Source organism: Podarcis muralis, chromosome 4 (genome assembly GCF_964188315.1).
Source record: "Podarcis muralis chromosome 4, rPodMur119.hap1.1, whole genome shotgun sequence".
Lineage (NCBI taxonomy): Eukaryota > Metazoa > Chordata > Lepidosauria > Squamata > Lacertidae > Podarcis > Podarcis muralis.
The window spans coordinates 23,270,052-23,296,599 of NC_135658.1; the positions used below are offsets into that span (position 1 = coordinate 23,270,052).

The 26,548-nt window shown below is 44.2% G+C and overlaps 1 protein-coding gene across 3 annotated transcripts in view; it reads right to left on the reverse strand.

Annotated features, from left to right (window-relative positions):
• SLC35F2 (solute carrier family 35 member F2) overlaps positions 1–26,548 on the reverse strand; it is a 49,077-nt gene that overhangs the window by 10,773 nt on the left and 11,756 nt on the right. The window contains exons 1-7 of one of the 3 annotated variants that reach the window (XM_077927046.1): positions 23,515–24,036; positions 14,326–14,501; positions 12,608–12,735; positions 10,528–10,687; positions 7,038–7,194; positions 4,503–4,555; positions 3,222–3,376 (exon numbers count right to left, since the gene is read on the reverse strand). In XM_077927046.1, coding sequence (XP_077783172.1) covers positions 3,222–3,376; positions 4,503–4,555; positions 7,038–7,194; positions 10,528–10,687; positions 12,608–12,735; positions 14,326–14,501; positions 23,515–23,696 — 1,011 coding nt within the window. In that variant the 5' untranslated portion in view covers positions 23,697–24,036. Of the gene's footprint in view, positions 1–3,221; positions 3,377–4,502; positions 4,556–7,037; positions 7,195–10,527; positions 10,688–12,607; positions 12,736–14,325; positions 14,502–23,514; positions 24,037–26,548 lie in introns of those variants that run through there. The other 2 variants (XM_028726210.2, XM_077927047.1) reach the window with 2 other exon arrangements.

A 26,548-nucleotide genomic window follows, 5' to 3' on the forward strand; every position in this document is an offset into this window, starting at 1 on the left:
ATGCAATGACCAGTGTCTGAGCAAGAGGAAGGGAGGGCAGGGAGGGAGGTGGGAAGAGGAAAACAGGGCCTCTATTTTCAACACTTGGCCCAACCCACTGCTCCCTCGAAACAGGGCATAGCCTCCCGGAGATGAGGAACACATCTCCCTTCCCAGGAGGCCCTGTATTCTGTCGATTGCAAAAGACCCTCTTGTTTGTCCAGGTCTTTTGAGAAGGCTGAATGTGGCTGATGGCCGGTTGTTCCTTGTGTGTTGTGCCATGAATTCTGTGTTCTAAATTATTTTATTGATATTATGTTGCATATTTTCAAGGCTATAATTTGGCTCTTTTCTCTGTATGCTGCTCTGGGCTCCTAAGGGTGCAAATATAATCAATTATCATCATCATAGCTCCTGGGCGTTATTTTTAAACTAGGGGATACCCCACAGTCAATCTGCTGGTGCCAGCCTTTAGCCTTTGCAGAGATTTGATGCAAAACTCCACCCGACCTCCTTTTCTTTCTCTCTTTCTCTCTGACTGTAGGAACAAGCACAGCAGAAGCAGCGCCCAGTTATCTGGGACTTCTGAGATAACAGGCAAGGTCTCCATGGCATATCTGATGTTTCATTGTGTTCTTTTATATTGTGCTGGAAGCTGCCCAGAGTGGCTGGGGCAACCCTGTCAGATGTGAGGAGTGTAAGTAATAAATAATGATGATAAGAAGAAGAAGGAGGAGGAGGAGGAGGAGGAGGAGGAGGAGGAGGAGGAGGAGGAGGAGGAGGAGGAAATGGCTGTAGTAGCACCACTGCACCAAACCCAAAAGATGGAGGTGGCACTTTATCATCATCCCACCATGTTGTGTAGCATCCAGCTGGAACCCACCCAAATTAGGGGAGAAGCTAAGGTATCCCTTGCCAAAGTGATCGGCTAGTGGATGGTCTGGGGCCATAACAACTATTCTTCTTTAGAATCCCAGCCATCTATTTACACAGGAGAATGCAATGTGGGGATTGGGAGGGTAGTGCCCTCCTGCGATTTTGGAGTACAGCTCACATCACGGGGTCCCCTACATCTAGGGGGCCACAATTTCTCCTGCTAAAAGTAAAAAGATGCACTTCAGGAAACCTACACAAATTTATTCCGTGCTCCTGATGAACGCAGCCGTTTAGAATTAAGCCTGTCTCCCCGCCTCCTTAGGCCTGGCTTCTGTCTCTTGGTCGTGTTAGAGTGTGACAGAGTGCTGGGAAAGTGCTGAGGACTGGCTCTTGTAGATTTAGATCCCCATCGCCGCTACCAGAGGTCACAATCACCATTTGTGCAGAAGGGCACAATGTGCAAAAACAAAATCCTTTTGCTTTAATTATGTGTTTTGACTTTGTTTCATTATGTATTTTTATTTTGCATTTTTATGCTGTGAACGTCCCTGAGATCTTGGGGGGGAAGGACGGTATTCAAATTTAATAAACAAATGAATAAATAAACAAATGAATAAATAAAATAATCCTGCGTGCAGCAGGGTTGCTAAAGAGCTATAAGGAACACCTAATGCATATTAGTAACACATGTGGGTTCACTACTCACTGAGGACTTGCCTGCTAGAATGAACCCATCATTCAATAAATAGAAACACTGGAAGCTTCCCTTATACCACTGGTCCAGTATTGTTGACAGAGGCCTCCCGGATGTTTCAGACTACAGTCTGTATCTGCTCCAGCCACCATGGCCATGATTAGGGAAGATGGGAGTTGCAGCCCAAAATATCTGGCGGCACCAGCTGGGAAAGGCTGGTCTGTGCTACCGGGCAGCCTGTTCTCCAGGGTTTGTGGCACGAGCCTTCCCAACCCTCCCTGAAAATGTTGGGGGCTGAACCTAGGACCTTATGCATACAAAGCATGCGCTTGCCAGGCAGAGGCATGAAAATTCATCAGCATCATAGAATCACAGAGTTGGAAGGGACCAAGGAGGTCATTTGCTCCAACCCCCTGAAATGCAGGAAATCTTTTTGCCCAGCGTGGGGCTCAAACCAGCAACCCTGCGATTAAGAGTCTCATGCTCGACTGACTGAGCTATCCTGCAGGCTGAAGGGCAGGTGACTGACTGAAGCTTTAGAAGTGTGGAAAGTATGCCCTAATCCTCACAGAAACTTATTGGTCTTAGAAGCAAAGGCTGCTACTGGCTGACTTGGCCAGGTCTGAATGTTCCGACACTAATTAACTTAATGCGTTTCCCATGGATTCGCTTATTTCAGAAGGGTTTGCCTTCCATCAAGCAGCTCAGTCCGTGAAGTCAGGGAGGAAAGAGCATGTTAACCATATTGCATGCAATTATTAACCTACATACGCAGCAGACCCGAGTATAATTAACTTTCATCCTGTCATAGATAATTGCATGGTGCACTTTGTCCCCAAATTCACATCTATAGCAAGACTATTAGGGCCAATTAAAGTCATGCTTGCATGTGCCTGCCACAATTCTGTAAGAGTGTTGAAAGAAAATGCCACTGTAATATTGAGCACAAAATTCTGCCCCAAAAGTACAGCTTGTGTGTGTTGTTTTAGAAGCAAGTTCCTAGACCTCATACCTGCAACGATATACTTGAAATAAGTGGGCAATGCCTATTGATATAACATACTGAGGTCCAGCGCCGAGGGCCTTCTGGCGGTTCCCTCGCTGCGAGAAGCCAAGTTACAGGGAATCAGGCAGAGGGCCTTCTCGGTAGTGGCACCTGCCCTGTGGAACGCCCACCCACCAGATGTCAAAGAGAAAAATAACTACCAAACTTTTAGAAGACATCTGAAGGCAGCCCTGTTTAGGGAAGCTTTTAATGTTTAATAGGTTATTGTATTTTAGTTTTTTGTTGGAAGCCGCCCAGAGTGGCTGGGGAAACCCAGCCAGATGGGTGGGGTATAAATAATAAATTATTATTATTATTATTATTATTATTATTATTATTATTATTAGCCAGAGGCACGAGACGAGGTTTCTGTGTTCTGCAAAGATCCTAGTCACTCCCCTCAACTACCACCACCAGGCAAAACAATGCAGATGGCCAGATAAATTATGCAAAGTTAGAGAAATTATGCCACTTTATACCTGTGACAGAATTTTGCTGGGGTGGGTGCAGAATGTTAATTATTTTTAGCACAGAGCGTGGACAGCCCTAGTTTAGATGCTAAGCCACAGCAATAATTCTCGAACATAGCTTAGCCCCAAATGTCATTGATCTGAAAAACTTGCTCACCTTGTAGTCGAAGAGAAAGAGCCCAAAGAAGAGGCTGTAGAGGTCAGCGGTCAGAATGCCCAAGTTGACGGATGTAGCGCTGGTTACTTTGATCACGACTGGCATGAAGCTGTACAGTCCGAACATGCACAGTGCAAAGGCCAGGAAGAGCAGCACTGCAAGGCAAGGCAAGGGCTTAACATTTAAGGCACCAAATGCTGATTATAGCATAAAAGTGGGAAAGAGGAGGACAGTGTATTCTCAGGAGCATTAAACCCACGCAGCTACAGTGAGATAAGACGATAAGAGAGGAGCCTTCCATGGTTGGACCAAAAGCCGAACTATGCCAGCATCCCATGCATGGCCAACTAGATGCCTGCTATGGGAAGCCCCAACACAGAAATTAAGAAATTAAGAAAGTGTTGGTCTCCACCTCCATCATTCAGCCCAGACACTGAGGTCCAGCTCCAAGGTCCTTCTGGCGGTTCCCTCCCTGCGAGAAGTGAGGTTACAGGGAACCAGGCAGAGGGCCTTCTTGGTTGTGGCACCCGCCCTGTGGAACACCCTCCCATCAGATGTCAAGGAAATGAACTACTATTTGACTTTTAGAAGACATCTGAAGGCAGCGCTGTTTAGGGAAGTTTTTAACGTTTGATGTTTTATTGTATTTTTAATATTTTGTTGGAAGCTGCTCAGAGTGGCTGGGGAAACCCAGCCAGATGGCCGGGGTATAAATAAATTAGTAGTAGTAGTAGTAGTAGTAGTAGTAGTAGTAGTAGTAGTAGTATTAGCAATAGTTCCCTTCCACTCTTGTTATTATTCAGCAACTACTATTCAGAGAGGTACACTGGCTCTGAATCTCCAAGTTCCGGGCAGGCCATTGTGACAAATGGCCACTGATACACTTATCCTCTCTGAACCGTGTTCTCTTTATGTCTGTTGTGTCAATCAAACTGGCAAGGTGACGCCAAGTTCTCGGATTATGGACCAGGAATGGGGAGGACGGAAGGTTACCTCTATCCAGTTCCTCCAAACATGATTTTATACATGCATCATGATTCCTTACCCCACACCCCAAGTTGCCGATTTCCTTAACCAAAAAGGCTCTTTACAAGACACCCACACAGCTTTTGGAAGTGAATAGGAGAACCTGGGGGCTCTTTTACTAATTACAAGTATCGCCCTATTAGGGATTGACCAGGGTCTGAGCAGCTTTCTGGGAGCAGCATGGAGTCCCACCCCCACAGCTACGTGCAAAGCAATTGCAAGGTTATTTGCTTCGGTGTTTCAGAGCACACATACCAACTTTCCAGTTCCACTGAATAGAAGCAATGTCTTTATGTTCCACAATGGCTCTACAGGGAAGGTGGGAGAAAGGGGAGGAAAGAAAAAACACCGGCATTAAAATATGGGGGTGTGGTTTTCATAACGATCAACAGTTAATTATAACAGGCATTTAGGTTATGGATCAATCCTATGAAGGCTTTCTTTGAAGCAAGTGCCCTGAATTAGGGAGACTTACTCCTAAGGCAGTGGACATTGGATTACAGTCTCTGTGGACAACACACACAAGAGTAAACTTCTGGCACCTTAAATGATGAAGAGGTTTATTAGGGTGCAGGTGAGCTGCAACACAATGTTGCTTCTAGTTCGTTATTTCAGCAACTCTATTCCATTCCCCTGGACCAAGTGTCAGAATTTCATGGCTACTGACCACACTGGACTGATTTGGAGCTTCTTCCCACATTGGGTTTTTTCCCCTAATGGTTTTTGGTACTTCTGCAAATCTCTGGGTTGCCCCAAGCCCACTGATATCTTCCTCCTCTTACGTATGGGTGACACCATTTGGGCTACGCAAGTAGTGACTAGAACGAGAGGAAATGTGCCACCTGAAACTGTGTTGATTGAAGCCCACTTTATCGGCTATTTATTTTATTAAAATTATTATATTCCACCTTTCGTCTGCTTGATGGAGCCGCAGAAGCAGCTAATAAACTTCAGCAAAACAATCAAAAGATAGCATAATAATCCCAAAAACCAACATTAGCAATCCAAGAAAAGCTGGAGCAGGCTATCTCCTTGCTGAATCTTAAGGGCCAGTGCTGATCTCCAGGCAGTGACCACCAGTATTAGGACCCTGCTAAGAATCTCTTCAGGATTTTAATATAAACCCATAAAATAGCCCCAAGGCTGCAATCAGCGCACAGGTCTACTGCCACTTGTTTCTAGCGAATGCAGTGTTTGGCTGATCAAGAAACAGAGTTTAATAATTGAAACATGTTTTTTCTTGTTGATCCATTAACAACTACCAGGTCATATTTGGCCTTAGTTAACTCTGTGGGATTAAAATGGTAATTGAATCACTCCCTTGGGAGAATCAATACTGCCTCATTCAAAGGCATGTTTGCATAATATTCTTCTTGGCAGGAACTAATTCATCATCTGCTGTTGATAAACACTTATTTTTTTAAAGGTGCATTTAATGCCCAGATGGTTATACAAAATGGTACCTGCAGCAAAATGTTGCAGTGTCATAGAATAGCAGAGTTGGAAAGGGCCACCAGAATCATCTAATCCAACCGCCACTGCAATGAAGAAATATTTAGCCCAACATGGGGCTCAAACCCACGATCCTGATATTAAGGGTCTCATGCTCTACCGACTGAGCTATCTCAGTGTGTGGACTTCTCCTATTCAGTGTTCCAGTTAAAACAGTGACACCTTCTTCCAGGAAACTCAGTTTCATTCCACTCAAATTTTCCATCCTGCTTCCACCCCCACCACTATCAGTTAGCAAACTGTGCCCACTGAGCATGTTTGGTCTTCACTGGATATTTTTGGGGCAGGGGGAAGGGTTTCCACTCCTATGTACTTATGCAAACCTTGGTCCTTCCTAGAGCCTATAATACTGCCCTCTCGCGCATGGATGGTGCATTTTCAGCTACATAAGGATCCATACTTGTAGAAGGAGTTCATAATCAGCATATAGGATTACTTTAAGAAACACAATTAAGGGCCCTTTGCCAACTATCAACACCGTAGCTTCAAGTTTCACTGGAAAGATGCATTTCCAAAATAGGGTGGTCACTTTTTCTACGGACAATGGTACCTTTCAACACTTCTATAATGGGCAGAAGTCAGTCGGGTGAACCGCTCAGCACATGGAGAGATGAAGCAATGGGAAGAAGTGTTGGGTTTGTGCTTACCAATAAACTGTAAAAGATGCAAAACCTCTTGTCTCTAAAAAGATGGCAACGTGACCCAGAAAAACAAGATCCCGGCCCAGAAATGATTAATCCCAAGATTGTCTTTAATCCTACATCTAGTTCATTGAAAGTCAAGGAGATAATTTGCATGAATAATCATTTACAGGATTTGGCATTTTGAGGGACAGCATGGACAGCACGTAAGCTGCAAAAAGAAAGTTAAAGACACACCAGGTACAAGAAGAACAAATCAGGTAATTACTTTGATGCCTAAGAGTGCAGGTCACAACCCAGAGATCCCACCCTATAACTTTTTGTTATTTTTGATACAGAAGATAGAAGAGGTAAGCAGATGAAAGAGATGGTGGAGCGAGGTGGGGAGATGAGTAAGAGAAGCGATGTCTGCCTAGTCTCCCAATTTGGAAGAAAATTTAAATGTAAAGGACTTCTCCAGGTTGCATCCTGGCAACCCCACAAGACGCCTTTGCTCTTGAACAGGTTAATGGCAATGCTAGCAATGGATTACTAACAACACACCCACCAATTCATGGAAAGGAAGAAATCATTCTGTGATGCAGAAGGCTTTTTGTTTTCTTAATTAGAATTAAAAGTATGTATAATAGATCCTTACAGCTGCAGACCGCTGATAATAGTCCCAAACAAGCCCACCATTCCTAGAAACTCCACTCTGCTCAGATTTTTCACAATGTATTCCTCACTCACATTCGAAATGGCATATAAGGAAGCACCAAGGAGGACTAAGACATCGCCGATCACCACGTCGGTACCTGCACAGAAAATATAAATTGACACGCACAAAAAGAGGGAGGCTGCTGTAAAATCCAACTTGCAGGCATTTTTAATGGCAAAATCAGGTATAAGCACACAGATAATTTTTCCAACTATTTATTCTTTCCTCCAAGGAGCTCAAGTTCCCCTCCTCCATTTTCTATATTCACAGCAATGCCGTGAGGTAGCTTAGGCTGAGAGTGAGCGATTGTGACCACCCTGTGAGCATCATGGCTAAATGGTGATTTGAACCCTGGTCTCCCAGGTCCTAGTCCAATGGTCTAACTACTACAGCACATTGGCAACTACTGGAGTATTTTAAAAAGTGTGTCGGGTACTTGCCAAAGAATCTATTTTCTCTTTTCAGCTCAGAAGACATGACTGTGTTTGGACATCATGATAAACCATAGTTCATAAACCATAGTTTAATATGGTTAAAAAACAACAACAACCTGATCAGAAGTTTCTCTGTTTTATCCAATGCTGTCGTTCTGCTTGAGCAACAGCAGACTTCTGCTTTTGCAATGGAACATCCTCCTCCTTTCTGCAGCCTCCACACACCATCAAAATCTGCTCCAACGGGGGGGGGGGGGGGGGCTGGAGCAGATTTGGGGTGGGGAGAAGAAGTCCCACTGCTCTGGTGGAACTCTATGCACATAGCACTGAATACAACTGAATACAACTCTCTACTTAACGCCCACATTTGTGTCCGAACTTTTATTATTATTTATTTAATTTCTATACCACCCTGTACCCAAAGGTCTCACTGTGAAGAACTCTACACTATGGTTAATTATATATCATGGTTTGAAGTCGGCCTGTTTCAAACAAGTCTTTGTCCGCTGTTGACCATCAGTTCTTTGGGGAAATCTGAATTCTAAACAAAACCTTCTTTTCTGAAACATGGTTTTATGGAATGTTTAAGTACTGTATCGGTCTGGATATAGACTGGACTCCACCCCACCCCAAACCTGGCTTGGGGTGTAAGCCTATGTTTACGCTTAATTGTGGGTCAGGATATCTTGTTTTGCTGCCTTTGAAAAAGATATCTGTTTCACGGTGCGGCCTACATTTGTGGGCAACTTGTTTTCAGACAAATATGTACTACCTGTTAGTTGGGCACTTTAGGAAACCAAGCAAAATGTAGTTAAGGGAAGAACAGGACCTTAAGTCCCCCACTCTTACATTAACAGCCTAATTTAGCCCTTTTGTAAAAAAAATCAATACATTGATCTCCGTAAGTTCTCAGTAAATTCCTAAATGGATGCTAAGAGTATGACAGACCCTTTTTCGGTTTGCTTTTGGAGGCCCCGGGATTTAGAACTGTTTTACTAGCTGTAACATGATCCAGTTGTGGGATCTTGCTCAATATCGAATCAATGCTAAAAAAAATGCTGCTCTTATTAGAGACGCAAACTTTTTCACCCTGGCAGGGCTCCTGTTGCTTTAGCCAGCAGAATTTGATGCAAGTGAAGTTTTTCCTATTGGCATGGCCGGGTTGTGGATTTCTGCCTCTCACACTGCTGTTGAGAGGCTCTGGAGATTTGCCAGGAAACTCTGGGCCTTTCTGAGCAGAGTGGCTTCAAATCTAGGATAGACTCTCCAACTGGAGCAAACCTGTGGAGCCTGAATGGCAGGTGAGAAAGATCTGACAGAGATCATAGCTAGGTTGCAGGTACTGTGGTAGAGAGGAAGCCTTCGCCCAAATCCATAAAAGGAGATGCCATCATTATGAAAGCACGCTCAGTACATTTCCATTCAATAAGGAAATAGTTCTGCATCGGATACCAGGCCAATCCCGACCCTGCATAAGGTAGCTTCAGACATTCATTTATTGAAGTATTTCATTTATAATACCTGCCTGTCCTACCACAAGGTAGGGGACAGGAAGTTCTCCCTCAGAATAGAACAAAACAGGCTTTGTTTGAAGACCCAAGATAATGGAAATAACTCTGGGAGACTGGACCCCGCAACAGATCTGAAATGTAATTTCCTGCCCTATAAAACAAGAAAAAAGCTAGCAATGTCCCACCCATGGCCATACAGCAGGGGCAGCGAGGGTCGGTGGTATATCCTGCTAAATAACTGTTTTTTTAGGAAAGCTTGTATTTAACATCTGATCTTACCGGGGATTTTAAAGTGTAAACGGCCTAGAGGTTTTGTTGATTAAGCAGAACATAAATTGTGTGTGTGTGTGTGTGTGTGTATTAATTTAATTTCAGAGTCTTGGATTTTAGGATTATTTCTTTAGAGATTTCTGTCCTTTGCCAAAAATACTCACAGGGCAGTTAACAAAAACAGGGTAACATGAAACCCTAACAAAACAGAAAGATTACACCAGTTCTCATGAACTGCATAATTAGTAATAATAATAAAATTACTTATCCTTTCAGACTCTGAAAGTCCAACAAAAAAGGTGGTGTTTTACATGGAATCTAAAAGAATATAACGATGGAGAGAGATGTATGTAAGTTAACTCAAGAAAGTTTGTGGAAGGTTTCCTACAGTCTCCCACTCCCTCAGCCCCCTACATTTTTCAGGAAGTCTCCCAGAGGCACTTCCCAGGGGAGAGAGACAGAAACCTTTTCCTCTGTGAACTTCCTTACCTTAGCATCCAAGCCAGAATATACATTTCAGAACCATGCAGTAGTCAGCAACACATTTTCAGGCATTCTGATTCCATGCATCTTTTTATTTTTCAGCCAGTGACACCCAAAGCCCTAGCATTTCAGAATTCAGGCTTTCTCAACTAAGCACAGAGCAGCAAAGAACATTGATTGGAATTCAACACAGCACTAAATGTTGTAGGTGTGCAAGACCCCCCTCCTGCTCCAAACCTTTTCTGGGTTCCCCCCCTCCCCAACCCTCCAGGAGCAGACTTAGGGGGTGTGAGGCGATTCACAGGGGGAAAGGAAGAGTGCCATTGCATAAGAGGACCTCATTCTGTGCATGCAACAGCTTACCGTATTTTTTGCTCTATAGGGCGCACCGGACCATAGGACGCACCTAGGGTTTTTTTTGGGGGGGGGGGGACTCTCTCTAGGCTTCAGCGAAAGCCTGCATTCGCTCCATAGGACGCACACACATTTCCCCTTCATTTTTGGAGGGGATAAAGTGCGTCCTATAGAGCGAAAAATAAGGTAGTTAAATCCCGCCCATATATTTCCCCATCGAAACAAGAACGTGGTTATTATTTCCTCGAAGCAGAAATTCTTGACATATTCTGGAATTACTGAAAATCTGATTCAGAGGAAGGATTTGAACACTCAGAGGACTCTCCCATGGACACAATGTTTTTTGCATTTCACCATGACATTTTCTCCAGCCCTTACCTTCCCCATTGTGCCTCTCAGCTAACACGTCCGCACCAACCATGGTGCCTACTCCCAACAGGCAGACAGCAACCGCAATGAAATGGATCAGTTTGTATCTTGCGCGGAGGATGAACCACGATAAAGCCATCAGCACAGGAATCCCAAAGCAGTCTAGGAGCTGCCGTGTACAGAAAGGCATAAAGTCCGGTCATAAAAAGGGCACATGAGGACTAATAACTCCTCCAGGTGGCAAATATTCAATTCAATTATTTTTTGTACTGAAATTTGGAAAGAAATACAAAAGATTCATATCGGATATCTTTGCATCAAAACTAAAAAGCTAGTCTAAATAATCTTTTAAAAAAAACCGCAGAGCAGTAAGAGCAGGCATAGGCAAACTAGGCCCTCTAGATGTTTTGAGACTACAACTCCCATCATCCCTGACCACTGGTCCTGTTAGCTAGGCATGATGGGAGCTGTAGTCCCAAAACATCTGGAGGGCCAGAGTTTGCCTGTAACTGAGTAAGAGGGAGAAGAAGAAAATAAGAAAGAAAGGAAAGATGGGGGAAGAGGGAAAGAAAAAGAAAGAGGAACTTCCAATTCTTCATCTGTCAGCTGTAATAATACAGAATTATTCAACGCATGCACTCCAAGATAACACCCAACAAATCCACCTTCTGTAAACCAACATTATCTTCAATCTTCAAGCCTAGATATCATAACTTCATTTTCTTTTTCATGCAAAAAGTCTCTAAGAAGTTTCCAATCCATGGGAAGACACCAGCATATTAAACAAGGTCGAAACTAGCCAAGCAGTTTAGATGATGGGGCAGCAACACTTATTCCTGATGCGTCAGGTACCTCTCATGCTTAGCATATATTTAGAAAAACAGTATTGTTGATAGAACAACAGGGGTGTTGATAGTTAAACCAGCCCTGCTCTACCCCCCCTCCCCTCCACACACACATACACTGAAATATGTCTCCTTCCTGTAGCATCACTGACCCACAGAATTATATCTGGCATTCGCTGCTTGATCCGTTCACCCTGTTCAAGCAGAGACAGCAATAGGGGTGGCACTGTAGCTATTTTTAACAGAGACAGCCAGGTTGGTGGCATACAACATTGCCTTTAAACAATCTGCTGGCATCAGCTTGTTCCACGGGGGCCAACCCCTCATGGATCTCTATCTAAGGCGACAGAAGTTGCAATGTTTGCATTATGTTTCTTCTACAGCCTGGCCCTACACATGTTTACACAGAAGTAAGTCCCACTGAGTTCAATGGTGCTCACTCCCAGTGGGGCATACCAAGAATTGCTGTAGCCTTAATTACCAGGAAACAGCAGCGAGCACCTCACCATTATCAAGCCTCAAAATCTACAAAAATACTTCCTCAAATTGAAAACAACCAGACGAAGCAAAAAGGTATCTTTTATCCAGAGAAAGCAGCTGGAAGACTCCCACGGAGAGGATGTTTTGAGCTGGAGAGGATGTTTTCTAAGTATTTGTATTATATTAAGAGTCATTAGCCAGTTTTCAGAAAATTCATCTGCTGCCCGGTTAACTAGGAGACACCTTTTTAATCTACCAAAAGGTTTCTAACGGATGAATTGGGTAATCACTGCTGTCCTAATTTTAGACAGGACTCTGTTGGATCTTTACCCTCAAACATTGAAACAGTGCTGGAATAGGATCTTGGGAGGCCACCGTTCAAATCCCCACTTATGCTCATTTGTGGGGGTTTTTTACATCTCTCCTGTGTAGAACAGTCCTACACAGTCTCGAGATTATGTGGTGACACTGAGCCTCTTCACTGTCTACTCGTTCTATTTACACCCCTATCTTTCCTTGAAGGAGCTTCTCCCCACCTCCATTTTATCCTCACCACAACCCCATGAGGTAGGTTAGGCTGAGAGAGAACTTGACTGGCCCAAGGTCACCCAGTCAACTTCAAGAGGCTGGGTGGCGATTTAAAGCATCAAGTCTCCCTAGGCCTAGCCCATCACTCTGACCAATACATCACACTTGTTTATCGGTGGCTCTTCACACACACACACACACACACACGTCACAAGACTCTTCACTCTGTATTCTACCTGGACACTTGTCAGGGTGGTATACTGGTAGGCTTTGACGATGGAGTAGTTGGCTTCAACGTCAACTAATCCAAGCAAAATGTACTTCCACCATTTCCTTCGCAGGATCTGCCAGAGGTTGTCGTCATCTGGAGAGAAAGCAAAACACGCATGTCAACATTTAGGCATGGGTCTGCTCTCTGGTCCATCTCTTCTGCAGAAGCTCCCACTGTGTCCCCCAAAAAATCCAAGTTACATTTGATAGTTTTATTATTATTTCCTCCAAGGAACCCACAGTGACATATGCGCTTTGCCCCCTCTCCATCTTTGGGCCTGTGAGGTAAGTTTGGCAGAGAGCTGGCGACTGGTCCAAGGTCACCAAGCGAGCTTTGTGGCCAAATGGAGATTTGAACCCTGGTCTGACACTCTAAATGCTACATCACACATGTCTCTATTTGACCAAGGAGGCATCCTTCTCGAGGGCTGTACTATGCTCCAAAGCTCCTCAGAGAAGCCTGCCTCACCCATTCTCCGACAGCTTTGCATCACCATGTGAAAATTTTTCTTTTCGACAAGCGTTTGACCAGACAAGTTTTGATATTTCCCCCGCCTAGAGTGGCTGAGGAAACCAAGCCAGACGGGTGGAGTATAAATAATAAATTAATAATAAATAATAATATTAAGTTTACATTTTTTTATTAGCCGCCACTCATTTTTATTTGTCGTTTGTTTTTATTCTACAATACATTGCTTTTATTGTCTAGTTTTACTAAGGGAAAAGTGGAGTACTAATATTTTCTACCAATATAAAATGACAAACAATTAAAGTTTATTTAGCTGTTGTGTTTACAGTTCACCTTTCCACTGGAAAAAGAACAAACTCCACCCAACCTGACTAACAGTAAAAATCATAATAAAAAATGACCAATCCACAAATGTTTTGAAACATTACTTCTAAAATTTATTTTATCCATACTGTGATAACATATATTATGTATACTTGTTTATAGCCTGTTCATTTTATTGCTTTTTTCCCTTATGAGTATTTCTCTTACACTATTTTATGTAAACTTCTTACAAGAATTTTGAAAAAATGATGCGGTGTATAAATCTTGCTATATAAATAAAAAAAATCTAAACATCAGGTTTTTTTTAAATGGCACGGAGAATCCTGGACATGGGCTGACTGACTGGAACAAGAATGCAGTGGTACCTTGGTTCTCAAACACCTTGGTACTCAACTTGGAAGCCAAACACTGCAAACCCGGAAGTAAGTGTTTCAGAAGCCAAACGTGCTCCAATTTGAGTGTTATGCTTCCGATTTGAGTGCCACACTTCCGTTTTGAGTACCATACTTCCGTTTTGAGTACCATACTTCCGTTTTGAGTGTTACGCTGAGTGTTACGCTGTTTTTGCTATTTATTTTGTGTTTTTGCTGCTCTTTTTGTTTTGTTTTTGTGACTGTATGGAACCCAGTTCAGCTACTGATTGATTGTGTGACTGCAGTACATTGTTCAATGCTTTCATTTTATGGATCAATGGTCTCGTTAGATAGTAAAATTCATGTTAAATTGTTGTTTTAGGGGTTGTTTTTAAAAGTCCGGAATGGATTAATCCCTTTTTAATTACTTTCTGTGGGAAAGCGTGCCTTGGTTTTGGAACGGACTTCCGGAACGGATTAAGTTTGAGAACCAAGATCCCACTGTACTCCACAATTTTGTGATGGGTCCCACTTGTACCTTTTCTGAAGGCCAGAATCATTGTATACACGAGGAAAAGCAGGCAATAGTTGATGAAACTCTGCAGCATTGGAGTGTTGACCTGGTACTTGTCGGCTAAGTACTGGCTTGTAACCGCAGTCCCACATATGAACAGCGAAAGTATCTGACCCAGGAAAAGCGTTTTCACAATATGCCTGCGAATGAGAAAAGTTTAGAGGACCAATATTATTCTTCATGAATTTTTATTATTATTAATCACATGCCAATAATTGGGAGCTGCTTCTGTTACCTGACGTCAGCAAGTGAAGCGAAACTGTACCAAGAAAAACCATGCCTGTGACCCTCTAAATTTTGTTAGACGTTAGCGGCACCATCGCTGACCATTGAGCAAGCTGGCCACATCTGAAGGCCCACGGTTTCCCCACCCCTGCCCAACAGAATGATTTGGTTTAGCATTTTTTATTGATTTTTTTTTTTACTGCAAATGTATTAAAGGTGGAAAATAAAGGGGGGAGACATAAAGAATGGGAAAAGACAAACCACCACAGAACCAAACCAAACCCATCAGCTCACAGTCACAATTTATTTTATTCGCATTGCGTTAAGCAAAGCTAAACACTTTGAATCCGCCAAGCTTGCCTAATACTGTATTTGCACTTGGCATCCATCCACTGTTACTTTAGAAACCAAAAATTTTTCCACAGAAAATTTTTCCACATAGCATTGCTCAGCACCTCACAGGTTCAAGAGCTGCTCCAGCAAATTCCTTATGCCTTTTATTGTGTATAGCGAACTATGGAGTCACTGCAAACCGACCTGCGAATTCATTCCTTTAAACTCAAGAGCTGCCATTTAAACTTATTTATGTAGCATACATATTTCTAAATCATTCCTAGGAAGCTGCCAGAGAAATTTATACAGTCATTGAAACGACAGGGGTTATTTCAGTCGAAAGTTCAAAAGGCGGACCGTGACACTATAATTATGACACGTCAAAGCTTCAAAAGGTATAAAGAAACCGATAAAGAGGTAAACAAACACACATAATACAAGACACAAACTGCAAGCCTGTGCAATAAGTCCTATCAAAATGTTCTCAGCCTATCAACCATGTATGGTAGCACAAGCATCTCCTTTTGCAAAAGAGAGAGACCGTGAGTGTGTTCAGCATTCACAATTCACCAGGAGCATTTTGAACCCGGCTATTGACCAAGTCAAGATGCCTGGGCGCCAGGATAGCTCCTGACATCTCCACCATCTGGAGCTGCATACCTGGGGATCCCTGGATCTTGACTGTTTTCACACACTAGCAACACATCCTTTGGAATTCTATGTGTTATATTTTATCTGTACAATCAGAATGAATTTCAGGAACCAAAAAGTCGTATTGCAAAAATACAATTTTCAAGCCAGCTGGCCCCAAAATGGCAACTAGGCATTCTCTTTTGGCGACTGTAACCATGGTTTAAGGAGCCATTTGACACCTAGCTTATATATCTGAGTTTCTAACACTGCGTATGTCTGCTGAAGCACTCAACAGGCCCACAATTCATCCAACAATGTGCTGCTTTTTATTTGGTAGGTTGTAGGCCAGGGAATTCAGCAGTGAAATGAAAGTCACAGGGCCAAATACATTTTCTTTAACACCACATAAGCATCATCACCACATCTCTATCCCACCTTTCGGTTCTCTCCCTCTCAATGCTATTCTTCCAACAACCCTGTGAGGTAGTTAGGTAGGTTAGTTTAGAGAACATGAACTTCATGGCTGAGTGGGGCTCTCAACCCTGGCTTCCCAAGGTCCTAGTAAAATCATGATTTAATGTTAACCATAGTAAAACTTCAGGTGCCTGATTCACAATCACTTAAGCCTTTGTTTACTGCATCACAGAAGAGTTAAAATCACCAGAGAGAGCAGCCGAGTGTTAATCACTCGCAGTTGTGTAGCTTTGGGGGCAGTGGTGGTTTCTTAACCATAATTAAGGAGCGGGTTCAGGTTCTGCACGTATTGCTAGGCCATGTAAAAGACATTTCGCAGCACAAACTTGTCATCGCCTGCAGAAAACAATCAATAGCGAGATTAATAGATAATAAAATGACGACTATCTGAGGTGCTGGATAAATAATGAGAACACATGTTATTAAAGGCAAATGTGTGGAATTAAATAACCTTCTATAGGGTTTTAGAAGCACGTTGCAGAACGCCGATGGCAAAAACTTTAGTTTTCCACATGGAAGGAACAGAAAACACACATGCGTAACCAGCATCTCCCTCTCCACTAATTCCCCTAATTGTGCTACTGGGATGCCTATTGATTACCACTGTTCTTATCTATTATTTATCAGCCTATAAATAAAAGAAAAATAACCTTCCCCTCCCAAGCACTTGGATGCATCTCTCTGGCCCGCTTTACGAAGACAGTAAAGATTAATTGCTTTGGCTCCTTTCTGGGATGAGGTAATGGCAGTGATCTCAGGCAGACATTTAGTTCTACAACGCATGGCTTTGATTTATTCCGCCGGCCATAGACCACAAAAGCTTGTCCCGCTCATTAGTTGTCTCATGTATAGTATAGTCATTTCATTCCTCGGGAGAGACACTCTTAGTAGTGGCTTGTGATCCAATGGTTCGATTTATGTCCTTTCAGTGTGGCAGAACCTGCCCCTTGGAATGCGCTCCCAATGAATGAATGTCAGGCAGGCTCCTGCGGATTTGGCACTTGGGCGCCTGCTGAAAACTCATCCAGGCTTTCCCTGAGGGATAATACATGTTGATGTATTAATCTGATCTACTGATTTGTGAGGCATTTTGTACTTGTCTTACGAATGCAATTTTTTTGACTAATTTATGCTTTGTTCACTCACTGCCATGGTATCCCCCACCCTCCTTAATGGTGATATATAAATCTTTGCTAAATAAATAAATAAATGGATATGGGTTTCACCCCCTTGGCTCCGCCTCAATGTCTGAATGCCCTCCTTACCAATGACACCATCGTCCATTCTGAAAATACACACTCCAGTGGCACAGGCCTCATTTCAGCACAGTTTTATTCCACACTGCTGCAGTATGTATGAAAATCAGGCAGGCTAATCTGGTGGGTCCTCCATTTCTCTCCCTTCCAACTGCTGGCCAGATGGTGAACAAGTGGTAAAGTCCAATGAAGCCTGACCTACCTGCATTTTTCAGATATTCACTCATATACTGCAGCAGCTTTGGATCACACCAAGTAAAGCATCTCCTGTGGTTTAGAGGCATCATCCACTTTCCAATGAATTGCCTGTTTATCACTCTGCTGTCACTTTGGGAAGCAATCCCAATCAGGCTCAAACTCTATGAAATTCAAGTTTTCAGGCTGCTCTTCTGTTTAAGAGAGCTTTAGTCTGCTAGATTTTAAAGAAAATTAAGAAGTAATGAGTAAGCCACAGCAACGTTTCAGAAACATTGCCAAAAAGGCAATCAGTTCACTCTTCTAGCTCACAAAGCAACTAAGTGAGTTTATTAACTCACACCGCGAGACATGAAAGTGTGACTGCAGGTAAATGTTTTAACCGTTACGTTAATGGCAATCCAGGCAGGCGTTTATAAATTAAGAGGGCGCTCAACTGTTGCGCCTGAAGCCTAAATTAACTTAAGAGTTGCTTTTACTCCAGAAGTGCCGCATGTACAAATGGCAAGAGAACTTGTGGAGTTGCAGTAAGTTCAATATATTTTGGATGGAAGCTGATGACAGGTGATTTTCCCATGCACCTGATAATATTTGCACTGGATTCTGTTGAAGAACTCCTCCTACCTGATCAAAGTGAGAGGATATATAATTAAGCTGTTTATTACGATCAGAACTGCGATAAGTGCTAAATGGAAGTTCAACAGTCTCACATTGTTGTTGTACCCACCCTTCACCATCCGATCCCAAGGTGTGGCACAATAATTTAAAATTCAATATTAAAAACCATTCAACACAAATGACTAACAGCAACACCTTGAACGGTCTGGGAGCAAATCAGCAACCTTTCTGAGCAGATGTGTTACACGCTGACAGGCTCTCACTCCTGTTTGCAACCATGCCACAGCATTCTGCATGAACTGCAAGGGAAGCCCCACATAGGGTGCATTGCAGTAGGCCAATCTTGAAGAAACCATTGCATAAACCAGTGTGGCCAATCCAGGAACAGCTGTAGCTGCTGCACTAATGGCACTTCTGGCCACTGAGGCTACTTGGGCCTCCAGTGACAAAGTCAGATCCAGAAGCATCCCTGGACTGCAAACCTGCTCCTCCAAAAAAGGAGAATGCAACCCTATCTAGGGGAGGCAATTGTCCAGTTTCTCGGGCACTTGGCCACAGAGCCCCTGACTTGCTAGGATTCAAGCTCAGCTTGTTTTCCTCTTCTTCATCTCACCACTGGCACCAGTCCAAGGGACTGCATGGCCTCTCCCGATTCAGATGCTATGGAAAAATAGAGCTGAGTGTCATCAACATACTGATGGCACCTTTCCCTAAAACTCCTAATGACCACTCTCAGCAGTTTCGTATTGACATTAAATAGCATTGAATATAAGATAGTGCCCTGCAGTACCCCATTATGTAATCTCCAGGGCATTGAAAAGCACTCTCCCAATGTTATTCTCTGGTCCAGGATTGGATCATGGTCAATGGGATAAAGAGCTGATGAGACATCAAGAACAAGAACAGTGTTAGAAACTCAGATACGTTAAATGGGCGCCAAATGACTCCTTAAACCAATGTTACAGTGGCCAAAATTGAACGACTAGTTGCCATTTTGGGGTAAGGCAAGATCTAAACTCTCGTTTTTCCAATAATAGACTGACTTTGATTGATTCTCTGTTCAACACCTGGCTGGTTCAGATGACTACTTTGAGCTAGGTTAATAACTTTTGAGAAATTAAATAAGAAAACTCACTTGATCCAGGGACTGTCCACATATCTACTCGCCTATTCCGACCTTCTTTTTCTTAATGGCGGACATTCATTCCACAATGAACTATGATGTTGTTAACTGCCCCTGCTCAGGCTGCACAGAAAATGCATTTTGGCTCCTGAAATTCTTTCCAATTGTGAGGATAAAATATAACCAATAGAATTCTACAGAATGTGGTTATTAGTGTGTGAAAACAGTGAAGACCCAATGATCCCCAGGCAGACACCTCCAGAGATGGTGGAAATGTCAGGTACCCTCCTAGTGCCCAGGCATCTCCACTTGCTCAGGGCAAGATAAAGCAATGAAGAAATTCAATTAATAATAATAATAGTAACCGCCATGAGAGGAACAGCTGCAGGGGTATGGGGGGGGTGCTGTTTGTTTAAGAGTCACAAAATGGTGGGAAGCCCTCCTGCCATTTCTCTACTTCGAATTCCCTTTTCCCAAAATAGACTTTAGAAAGTTGCTGTGGCCCTAAGTTTTAGTGTAGGCCTTAAACTGGCCTCTGTCTTGTTCTGGTAAGGCAATTCTTATGTTGTCATAAGAAAGTGGTGGGCAATCTTTTTTCTCTTTTTCTCTCCACAACAACAGGAGAGTGTCAGATCACTCTTGCCTGAGAAGTGAGCTGATCACTTCCAGAACGCCTTTAAAATTAGGCCAAAATTAGGTCCTAGGTACCTCCACTGTCCTAAAAGAGTGGTGCAAGAAAATTCCTTGTCCTTCACCATGCTCTTAGTCACTGTAAGGCCTAAATTAACTTTTTTTTTTGTCACGGGGGCTGTAAGAACAATGGGGGACAATCCAGCATAATTTAAGTACTTTAAAGGACCACTAATTTAAGAAAGAAGGGGTTTAACATGGGTTTTAAATTTCCAAGCAACATTAGCTAGGATTAAAAGTACGTCCACTTTAGCCAAGGCATTTCAGAACCTCAGTAATTTGGAATCTTCAGATTGAAGAACAGAATCTAAACAACAACTACTCAGTTGTGGTTAATTGTTCTTCAACCTGTAGCCACTATATTCACAGGCCTCAGCCTTCAACACCAGTTGAAACTGTTGTATCATGTCCTCCCTCCCCTTACAGCAATGACATGTTGCAGTCTGAAGGCCTTTTGACGCAAGGGCCCGCCATTCTGCAAAAATATATCACTTGACCTTTCTTCCAGGAGGCAATGCAAGGTTCTTCGTTTAGAATAATACGAGAAAAAACTTGGCTGCCAGTTTAAGAAGCAGAAATTCCTTTGCAATCTGCTCTGCAACCTGGACCTTAAACCTTACAGAGCAATAATTTCCATCAAAAGGTCTCAAGCAAGCAGTTTTATCAACGTCCTATATCGCTTGGCTCTGAAAGAGAGGAGAGGACTGCCTGACACAACCCCCCTCCCCGTAAGATTCATTAGTTTAATTGTTTGGAATTCTATAAAAAAAGGAAAAAAGGATATAGAAGCGGGAGACGAGGTCTGAAGTCCAATCTAGTAAAGTCCCAGTATACGGATAAGAGTTTAACCCTTCTTCACTTCACAGAAGGGCTGCAACAAAGCATGGCAATATCTAGCTATGACATTGTCTGTTTATAATGAGAGGAACGGTAACAGTTCAGGTAGGCACATTAGGCCATCTTCCATTGTCATACAAGCACACAACCAGTGCTGTTTTTCTAGAAAAAGGTGCCAGACCTCATCATGAACACCTCCCTTGTTCTCTTATAAAGGCAACAGCACCCACCTGAGAGGTGCTGGAACTGAGCCCTCCGTACAACTTTAACAACAAAGCAATTTCCAGTCCTAAAAGCATATTCACCAAACTGATCCAATAAAACACATTGCCATACCAGTCTTGAGATCAACTTCCCCATTGCCTTGCCCTCCCCCAATCATAGCTGTCAATTTTCCCCTTTTCTTGTGAGGAATCCTATTCAGAATAAGGGAATTTCCCTTTAAAAAAGGGAAACGTTGACAGCTATGCCCCCAATAAGCAGCAGGGACCTACCTGCCAAAAGCATAGCAGTTCTGCCCCACCCAAACAGCCACTTTTGCCTCAGGTGAGCTCTGTTTGCAGGGAAGCCTCTGATCAACTGATTGTCTAGGCTCTGCCGAGTGCTGTGCACAGTCCTGCGATTATACCTTTTAAGACCAAGACACATCTGGCCAACAAGATGGAGCAAGTCAGTTGCTCAAGACCATGATCTCGGAGTACCAGGCAGAGAGAGGTATGGACTGAACCTATGTTTCCTGCACCTACCAGTGGCGTAGCGTGGGGGGTGCAGGGGGGGTCAGCCGCACCAGGCGCAACATCTGGGAGCTAGGGTTAGGGTGCGCAAATCCACGGGTTAGGGGGCGCAAATCCACGGGTTAGGGGGTGCAAATTACTTGCCTTGCCCCGGGTGCTGAAAACCCACGCTACGCCACTGGCACCTACAACCCATTTCAACGACGACAAACAAGTAAGACGGAAAGGTACGTGACTTGACCATAACCACAAATGGAGGCAGGGTGGGTGGGCAAAGCTAATCCACTAATCATTTCTCCTTCAATTAATTCCCTACCCAGATGCCCCAAATCAATCCGTCAGGTTTTTTTTTACAAAGTTCACACAGTTTTGTTGTTGTTGTTGTTTAGTCGTGTCCGACTCTTCGTGACCCCATGAACCAGAGCACGCCAGGCACTCCTGTCTTCTCAGTTTACCATCCAATTAATGCTTCAAATATTCATTCCAGCCAAGATTAATTTTCCCCAGATCCTCCAATCATTTTCACAGCAGCTGGTTCCTCCCCTACCAGAAAAATTGAATTTCCTACTCAGATACCCCCCCCCCACTACCAAATCAATTCCAATGGAAAAACATTAAGTTTCCCCCCTATTTCTTGCAAAAGCAAATAGATGCCAACTTTTCTGCTGGGCTCTCCTTTGATACTCTTTTACAATAACAACCAATATTCCATTATTCCATCTGCAACTTAAAGGAGCAAGGCTTACAGAGCAAAGAAAACCTGGAATTCAAAACAGCCATCCGATACTGAATCACTGAATCGCCAACCACCTAATGCATCAGCCTCCCAATACTTTTGTTGCAACACCTCTCTGGCTACTCCACCCAACAGCCACTCAGGTGTTGGGGCAAGCAAGTACCCAGCTGCAAGCATTTTGTTTGGCACCAACATCTCAGCCCACACACAGAGGCTACATACCTATGCTCCCTTGCACCCTTGGCAAGGAGATGTATTTTGTGGCGATTTTTGTGCCCTTGGGCTGAGGGCCAACCTAACCAGTCCCTAGGTTTGCCCCTGCCCACACCCTAAAGAAATTGATCTGCCATGATATGGGCCTCTAGAAGTCTACAGGCTGCTCTTAGGTCCTGTCAGACATTTGTAGGGTGTAGAAAGCCGACTTATACCAGGTCAGGCCAGTGGCGTAGCGTGGGTTGTCAGCACCCGGGGCAAGGCAAGTAATTTGCGCCCCCTAACCCGTGGATTTGCGCCCCCTAACCTGTGGATTTGCGCCCCCTAACCCATGGATTTGCCCTAACCCCAGATGTTGCGCCCGGTGCGGCCGGCCCCCCCTGCACCCCCCACGCTACGCCACTGGGTCAGGCTATCATCTAACGTTAGGAACATAAGCTGCCGTAGAGGGAGTCAGATGATTGACCCACTTAGCTTAGTACTGTCCACACTGACAGAATAAAGAAGGAGATGCTCCTTCAGTCAGCCAAGGCCCTTCCCCGCTGTCTACTTTCCAGAACCTCTGCCAGCAGCGTACACAAAATAATAATAATCAGCCGGGAACATTCTGCCTACATAGCATGTGCTTCACCGCTCCCCAAATAAATAAATTTCTTTATTCTGTATTAGTCAGCCATAAACCACTAAGACTTAAGCGGATGCACGAAGGCTCTTGTCCGAATACCCCGTGGCGCTCAGGAACTAACCACAAAAAACAAAGTACGCCTTGAGCATGTGCAGAGGGCACAGCCTCAGCCAGCCAACCCCAACCCACCCTACTCAAGAGGAAGGATTCCTCCGCCAGAAAGTGAACAAACTTGCTTCCCACGCGAACGTTTCCTTATCCCCCCCCCCCCCCCACACACACACACAACTAACACAAAAGCAGAAAGCGCTCCGACCGCGTGCCGCTTCAGAGAAGCACGTGCGCCACGGAAGGTGCAGCCCGGAAGCGTCAAGATAACAAAAGTCTGCTCAAAATCGGGTCGTAAACCCTCGACGGGTATTGATCGGGTGCCAGCGCCTCGCTCGCCCTTTTGTGCTCACCAAGAGCAGAGCTTGTCCCGGACACGTGTCAGAAAGCTGCTGCGGAAGGATCGTGGGGAAACGGCTGCTGGTGTTGGTGGTGGTGATGATGATGGTGCCGCCGCTGCTGCTGTTGCTGCAACAGCCGGCGCGGCGAGGTTTCCATTCTTCAGCTCCAAGGAGGTCGAAGGCAAACCTTCCATCGCAAGCGGCAGCCGGAGCGCAGATCCGCTCTGGAGAGGAGGCGCGGGCGGCAGAAAGCGGCGCGCAGGAGGAAAGGGAGGGGAAAGGAGGCGGGGCCGCCGCTACTGCTGCTCGGCCGACCTCCTCGGATTTGCTGTTGGGTGATGCTGCGGCCGCCGCCGCCGCTGTTCCTCGCTCGTCTCCTGCAGCAAACGATTAGCAGTCAGCAGATCGCACAAGCCCGGATCAAAGATGCACAGCGCCCGCTGCCTGGTTGCTTGGGCACCTGCGCCAAAGGGTGCCAGCCAGGGGGAGTCAAAACAACCTCCCAGGTCCTCCCGCTTTTAGTTGCTCCAGGCTTCATAGCACCTGCTGTTAAGAAGACCATAGCCGTCAATTTTCAGATTTGAAAATAAGGGATCAGCAGCCTCGAAAATAAGGGATCAGCAGCATAGCTGTTGTCAACTTTCAGATTTGAAAATAAGGGATCAGCAGCCTCACCTGTCCCGGAGACAGTCTACGGGATATCTAACAATCCGGGATAGTAGCGGGAAATGGCGCTGAAATAAGGGAATTTCCCGCAAAAAAAAGGGAAGGTTGACAGCTATGTGTGGCCTTGTTGAGAGCTTCCTGTTATGCGTTTGTACCCTTTTCGCTCATAGGTACTCCAGGCGGCTTACAGATAAAATCAGAGCAGCCAAATTAATTTTTTTTAAAAGCATTAATAGAATTAAACTCTGTCGGTCTCTAAGGGCTATTAAAAACATTGGGGAAACTGACTGCTTTTAATGCTATCCCTAAGCCTGTTGAAAAAATGTCTTCACCTGCCAAGGGAGCCAGTCTAGCTTCTGTAGCGAGGGAACAGTGGCATAGTGGGGAGGGGGCACAGAGACAGTTGTCCTGGGCGCAAAATTGTTTGGGGGTGCAAAATTTCAACCTCTGGTGCTTCCTCAGTACAGCTGCACACTTCTGAGGCTGAGCTCTGTTGAAAATGGCCTCTCCATGCAAGGCAGGAAGTGACTTCTCCAGACAACAGAATGACTCCTCTTATCTCTGTGGCTGAGATTTCCTGGGTGACATAAATGCCCTAAAGCAGTTGAATTCGCATGTGTTCTCCCTCCCACTTCCCCATCCGCAGAGCCCCAGGTGTTAGCAACTCACTAGAAGGGAGTTCCAGAGTCCGGGAGCAGCCACTTAGAAGACCTCTCCTCTCCAAGCAAGGGCACCTGGTTCATGGGAGCTGAGACACTGTGGGGGCCCCCAATCTCTTTTTTTGAGGGGGGCCAGGCCCCCACAATGTTCAGGACATTGCATCGGGGGCCCTCAGTCCTTGGTAGCACCTCTGCTACCAGGTGTGTTTGTGAGAGGTCAAGAGAGGACAAAATTGCCTTGTATACACATGGGATGGCAAAGCATAAGACCCTGACCCATAGGATTCTGAATGACAGTGGGTGATGAAAACAGCATTATTCCTTGCCCAAAGCTGTGCTTTGCGTTTCCTTGCGATTCGCCCTTCTCACATGTGTGGAAATGTAGTAGCAAAGTCCAGATTGCCAGCTTGATTCTTCTCGTCTCACATCTGCATATTAAAGTAGCAAAGCCCAGAGTGGGCGATCTTCTTTGCACCTCGCATCCAAAGCGGAAAGAACAAATCACAAATAAACACTGCTCAAATGTAACTGCTCTGTTCCGGCCTGACTCTGAGGTTACAGATAGTGAAACTGCAAGGCTTTATTATACAAACTTTTAAAAGAAACTTGGTAAAGGAAAGGAAATAATGGAATGAAGAGGTGTCATACATGTTTTTAAAAGAATTATAAGTAAAGAATGAATATGACACAAGCATAAATGTAAGGCTGTCATACATCTGGATTTTCCTGGACAATACCAGGATTTCAAAGGTGGGGGGAATTTCCAAAAGGCAGTGCTTTGTCTAACTTTGAGGTTTGTCTGAAAAAAGCTCAACAACTTTCAGGGGGTCCTGGTTTTTAATGTCTCTAACAAATATTAGCTTCCTAGGTTGCCAAATACAAAAATTTGCCCCAGTGCTTCTGCTTTATTAGGGTTGCCAAATTACTAAAACCAAAATACAAAATGCAATCTAATTGTGACAAGAATCTCTCTTTTTTCTGGTCCCTGTTAATTATTTAAAACATTTGCACCCCACCTTTCCGAAAGAGTCAGGGAGGCTAACAACCCCCTAAAAAAACCCTATAGAGAGAGGTTAAGAATACAACAAAGAGTTAAAATACAACAAAACCCTTGCTCAGTATTCGTCCAGAGAAGATGCAGCCTCAGCAAAAACAAAAAAACCAACACCCCCCTCCTGAAAAATAGAACATAGACCAAAGTTCGTTAAAATCACTAACAAACAAAGGCCTCTGGAGAATGCCTGATTAAAATGTTGTTGTTCTGAGCTGCTTAAAGATCACTTGAAAAAGTTGGGCAAGTTGTTTAGTCTGGAGAAGAGAAGATTAAAGGGGGGTGTGAGAGCCCTCTTCAAACATCTGAAGGTCTGTTTGGCAGAAGCTGGAACAGACTTTTCCTGTGTTGTTCCTTGAGGCAGTACTGGGATCAATGGTTAGACTTTGCAGGGAAGCAGAATTTGGCTCAACACGAGCAGCAAGACTCTAATTGTATGAGGAGCTCAACAATGGGACAAACTGCCTTTGGGAGGTGATGATGAGTTCTCCTTCACTGAAGGTGCCTAAGCTGTAGTTGTGTCCTGTGTTGCACCCTTCACCAAACTGGTTTTGGACTACAACTCCCTAGCTGAGGCTGATGGGAGTTGTAGTCCAAAAAGTCTGGAGGGCACCAGTTTCACAAAGGTTGGACTGGGTGACCTCTGAATTTCATTCAAACTCTAATTCTA